General features: G+C 37.8%; 1 protein-coding gene across 1 annotated transcript; it reads right to left on the reverse strand.

The window, feature by feature from the left end:
• Positions 1–490: 490 nt before the first annotated feature.
• LOC123043024 (putative cysteine-rich receptor-like protein kinase 20) lies at positions 491–4,474 on the reverse strand. The gene is made up of 7 exons (XM_044465363.1): positions 4,344–4,474; positions 4,067–4,197; positions 3,722–3,983; positions 3,174–3,405; positions 2,914–3,064; positions 2,648–2,834; positions 491–694 (listed from the first exon to the last, which is right to left on the reverse strand). Exons 2-6 carry the CDS (start codon positions 4,193–4,195, stop codon positions 2,655–2,657), a joined length of 954 nt encoding a protein of 317 aa, XP_044321298.1. The 5' UTR covers positions 4,196–4,197; positions 4,344–4,474; the 3' UTR covers positions 491–694; positions 2,648–2,654.
• Positions 4,475–5,872: the final 1,398 nt, after the last annotated feature.

The raw sequence follows: 5,872 nt of genomic DNA on the forward strand, positions 1-5,872 counted from the left end.
TATGTTTGCAATGAGGTGGTTCACCCATCTGCGATCACCCGATCTATACAAATGGCACCAAATTGCACATGTCTTAGGTTGGCATCGACTATTTATATAGCAGAGCTCCCCTTCATTGATCTCTATCTACCCCCTCTTCCTCAAACAAATCGATTCATACACACTTCCAGCTAGTGGCGGTGCTTGCTTATTTTCTACCCTCATACACACAATAACAAAATCCACCCTCTCTCCCTCCCCAACCCGTCCACCACACACCAGTAGTTAAGGCAGATGAAATATTGGTGGTGCTAGTAGGGTGACCTAAGCACAATGGTGGAACTAAGCCAAAGGTGAGGATTACTCGAGAATAGAGGAGGAGGCTGGGGAGAAATAGGAGAATTGCAGCGAGAGAGAAGTGAAGGATAGCTGGTATGGAGTAGAGCAGAATGGAATCAGGAGGACAGGGCGGTCGTACCCATCATTCCAAAATTTTGGGAGGAAAATAATATCTCGAAGAAACATGAAAAGGCACAACCTGTGCAACACATACTATTATTTCTTGATAAAAAGAGAATATGTGATAAAGAAAACTCCAAAGGAAAGGTTTAAATATTTCAACAATCACGTCACAATAGTGGGTCATGTTCCCATAATACACTTGTACTAGTGTAGCATTGTGGGATCTTGTTTTACCTCACCTGGGATGCAAGACCTGAGATTTCATGACGCGTGTTAGCTTCAGTAAAAATATATAGATTTTTTGTTACTATCTAGCACATAATTGAACTTCAAATGTAAAAAGTAAGAAGTAACATATTTACAATATAAATATGAAGTTTAATAAGATATGGTGAGCGCGTAAGATCTTCAGGGGTTCTTAACATTTGATGACTTGAAAATAATTCAATACAAAAAGATTCTTCTCGATGAGGGATATGGTCTATAAGTTCTCTCACGTCCTTTGCTCTAGGAGAATAAGATAAGTCCAATTTTTTATTGACACTGGAAAACCTAATGTCGCCTTCTTTGTATTTTATCCCACCCTTTCAGTTTTCACCATTCCAATAGCAGATGGTCAAAATAAACATAAAAGGTAAGCATTCTTCTAGAGATTTTCATATTCTAATGCAAATATCTCAAATCATTGCTCTTTGAACTCTATGGCATAATGAATTCGGACCGACTGCTAGTTATAACATGAGTCAGTCACATCTTAATAAAACACATGCACATTCGACCGACTTAAGGAGTGGGCATCAAGTTAGTTTTACTAGAAGGAGTGTGAAATGAACTTTCTAATGGATAGATTAATTAGGACAGTTAATCTGTATGATTTGCATATAGTGTGTGCTTTGTATTATTGTACCACCTTAGCTACTAGATTAATGTTTTTTTTCCTGAATTGCTAGTCGGAAGGTAATCCTTAGAACACATACATGCACACATAGACATGCATCCTAAGGTTTTCATTAATATCACCTGTAAGAGAAATCTATCACTTTATCCATCGGTTTGAGAAATGAAATAATCGATAAGAAGATATATGGTATTTGGGTTGCAACAATCTAGATAATGCACGCTTTGAATCTAGATATGTTAGTGGAATATAATTAATATTAGCACACTACAATAAACACAACAATCCAGTGATTAATTTTGAATAGGATTGATTTTTTAAATATAACTAATCAAATTTATAGGGGTTTCAATGAATGTTTTGAGCCGATTGAGAAAGTGTGATGTAAGATCCTGAATGGACAAAGTAACATTGTACGCTAATAAAGTCCACTAATTTTGCAGCTAAATTGATTGCAACCATGTACAAAAGAAGTTGCCATAGTTAATTGGCCATTTTCAAGGTACATCAAGTAATTAGATTAATGTAACATGCCTGGAACTATATAAATGCTACATCATTGGATTCATGTTCAAATACAATTTCTTATAATGGTGACTTGCAATTATGGACCAATATTATGCAGTAATTTTATGGTTAAAAGTCACATTTTATAGTCCAAGAATGCCCAAAACTTTGTAATGCATGCATTATCTAGTATATGTAGGTACGTTTCAGAATGTCCCAAACTGTTTGTTAATACTCCCTCCAATCCTAAATATAAGTCTTTTTAGAGATTCTAGTACGGACTACATACGGAGCAAAATGAGTGAATCTACACTCTAAAATATGTCTATATTCATCTGTATGTAGTGCATATTCAAATCTCTAAAAAGACGAGACTCCACTATGGACTACATACAAAGCAAAATGAGTGAATCTACACTCTAAAATAGGTCTATATACATCCGTATGTAGTTTGCAATGAAATTTCTAAAAAAAAAGACTTATATTTAGAAACAGAGGGAGTATATCATATGGTGCTTTCAAACATAGTTTTTAGACTCTTAAGGATATTAATTTTATCAATAATTTGTAATTCTAAATGGGAAAATTGTTCATATGCAATATCGTGCATTCTAAAATTCTAGCTTGATGGTCTACTGGCTTCAACTATGTAGAAATATATCTCATATTGTTTTGCAGGTTCAAGGCAATGCTACCGAAACATGGGCAATGGAGACTTCTTTTCTCAAATAATGTCCAAAACATGGGCAACATTGTTTAATGATTTCAAGCAACTAGTTTTGAGTAAATTCAAATCATTACCTTGCTCCTAATTCATTGGTAGCTTATTGATCATGTTGACAATCTTCTGTATGGTAGGCCTCTTGTGCTGATCAATCTCCACACATTGTAGACCAATGTTGATGCATTCTTCTACTTGATCGGTACAATGGTCTTCTATATCGGGGTATTCGGACATTATTTTCTCCGGTGTCCAAATTTTTTTTACCTAAATAAAATTTTAATTTATGTATAACAGTATATTATGAATTTGAATCTTTAAATAACAAAGTGATGTTTATACTTACTCCATCAACATAATTCCTTGCATGCTTCTGGTCAGTGCTAGGACTATTCTTCTCTTTCGTGGAGATCTCCATGATGATTAGTCCTAAACTATATATGTCTGAGCGGGCCGAGATTTCACCATTATATAGATACTCCGGGGCCATGTATCCACTTATGTCATTAAGATAAAGATTTAATTAACTTTATGGAGATGTTAAGTTTAGATTATATTCTATGAACAAGGTAGCTGACATATCAGTATAATGAGAGAGAAGCTTACACCGATCCCACAACACTTCGTGTATTCATTCGGGTTTGTTCTTGGCCAAATATTCTGGAGAACCCGAAATCAGCAATTTTCGGTGTCATGTTGCCATCCAGCAAAATATTTTGAGGCTTCAAACCCAAATGGAGAACGGGACTAGACAAGGTATGCAGAAAATGTATAGCTTCGCAGATCCCCTTTATTATTTTGAAGCGTTCGTTCCAATCAATGCTACTGGCTGATGTACCTGAAGTAACATACAGTGTAATTTTAGTATTCTTCTAAGATAATGGATTCAAATGGTAAATATATTTCTGGAATAACAACGAAAAATAAGATCTTTTGACAAAAATAAACTCCACCGAAACAACAACAAATAAGATCATCTGGAGTGAACAACCTCGGCCAAAACAACAACAAGATTATTCTTGCCAGTGTTATATCGGTGTGAAAAAATAGAGGAGCTTATACTCTCCATGCTACAACTCTAAACCCTGTTTATATAAATAGAGAAACATGAAAATAAATGAAAAATAGCACTTGTAGTGATATGTAGGACATACCAAAAAGATTCTGGTCAAGGCTCCCCTTAGGTAAGTATTCATAGCAGAGTAAAGTTTCAGTTATCTCTGCAATAATGTGTCTTCCATTGCTCTGCACCAACCTGTTATTTGCTTCACGGCAGTATGCAACCAACTTGACAATATTGTCATGTTCAAGGGCCATAATATTCTGAACCTCATTCGCAAATATTTTGTCACGTGGCACAGGTGAATTTTCAGCGAGTCTCTTCACAGCAACCACTCCACCATCATTCAGAATCCCCTGTTTAACATCACAAAAAACTTTGTGTATATACCCTTTTGTATCAACCTTTGACTACAGAAAATGCTGTGGGAAAATCATACCTTATAAACTGACCCGAATGCACCTGTACCAAGTAGTAGCTCATTGGAGAAGTTCTTCGTAATTTCCTTGAGAAAGTCGACTGGTAGTTCCTTGGGTAGGTTTTGTAGGGTTATACCTCCGCTGGTCATTGCTGATAATGAAGGAAATAAAGTACTGATGTGAGCAACTACAATTTCCACTTTACCAAAGCATGGAAGTTGTTGAACAACATCAGGCTAAGTTTGCACAAGGAAGGTGTACCTAAGAAGAACTAAGGAATTTGTAAAGTGCACTGACCTTGAGAGGAATACTTGATCAAGGACCCAAGCTGGGAAGAGAACAACAAGAGGGGATGTACTTCAGATCTGAATGAATGGATTCCTTGCTACCGGTGGCTGTTGGTATATATAAAGCAAACCAAGGACATGTTTCTGATCAGAAAGATCAGTTGACTTGACTGCTTGTAGCGTACTCGTCCTCATCTCTATACGCGGTTTAGTCTGAGTAACCTACATTTCATTCCACCTACCGACGCGGTTTTTTCTGATGTTTTTTATTTTCTGATAGACACTAGATGCAGCAATGCTCATCCCTAATCAGTTAAGTACTTTGTGCAGCCCTGGGTTGCTGCTGATATCTCGTATTATAAGAATTTGGTTGCAGCGTTGGTGTGAGCTGGTGCTAGCGTTGGGTGGCACTTCGTTGTTAGGTTCATTGGGTTGTAGTATATATTTGGATGATTAATTTATTGTTACGTTGTCTCTTAGACAGTGGAACCGGGCCTTTTGGTCATGTGGAAAAAAGACACGAGATGCAACAAGCAAGCTGACAACTTGTGTCACCTGCTGACATGCATAAACGTAATTAGATGACATTTGCAGGATTCAAACTCGACTAATTGTAATTTGTGTATACTTGTATTCTGGTCTTGTGGACCTTTACGCTTGCGTCCCTATGTCCAAGGGTTAACTAACATGGGCACATGGCTAGCTTAGTTAATGGAGGAGTGGATGAACGTATATTAAATAATGGCTGATTCTTTGGCTACTCCTGCTCCATTATTGTGCTCCCCATCGAGAAATTGAAGTCTTTGGGCCACCCGACAAAACATATTACAGATAGCTCCGTGCCACGCTATAAAAATTAACAACACGGAAGTCCCTTTTTAGTTTCCATATCAAGGACGAGACTTGCCTGCTCCCTGCGTGTGCTCCCATCCCTACTCCCGCGTACGTGGCTTGATTTGATTGGAACAAAATAAGGCTCGGCCCCACCGCCTTAAAATCAGGGAGGAGATGATTAGATTAGAAAGAAAAAAGAAAAAAGGATAGCCGTAGGATGAAGTGGGAGCATGGGAAGGGAGCAGGCAAGCCGGATCCCCATATCAACTATCCCTCGCCTCACCATGCAGCCCTCCACCTCACCAAGTGTGCCATGTAAGCATCCACTAACAGTATTTTGCTGCCCCATGCAAATCACATCCATACTCTTTGTCCACACACGGTGAAAACTTGATAGTTTTCTACATTAAATTTCTCTAGCCCCAGTGAAAATTCAGGCAATAAACTTGGTGAGCTGTCATAAAGGTGGTATGGCCCTCGGTCTCTGCATCCTGGTTGTACACTTCATGTTCGGCCATCTTCAAAGGGTTGCATCCAGTAGCCATATAATCATAGCACATCCGCACCCTCAAGTAGGAACCAAGTAAGGGTCCACTGTCGCGCGGTATGGATAAAATGCAAGAAGTTGGATATTTTCAAATTTGGTAAACACAATATCTTTTGACAACTCTAATTTTTCCAACCACTGATTGTTGGAGAATTTGA

Source organism: Triticum aestivum, chromosome 2B (genome assembly GCF_018294505.1).
Source record: "Triticum aestivum cultivar Chinese Spring chromosome 2B, IWGSC CS RefSeq v2.1, whole genome shotgun sequence".
Classification (NCBI taxonomy): domain Eukaryota; kingdom Viridiplantae; phylum Streptophyta; class Magnoliopsida; order Poales; family Poaceae; genus Triticum; species Triticum aestivum.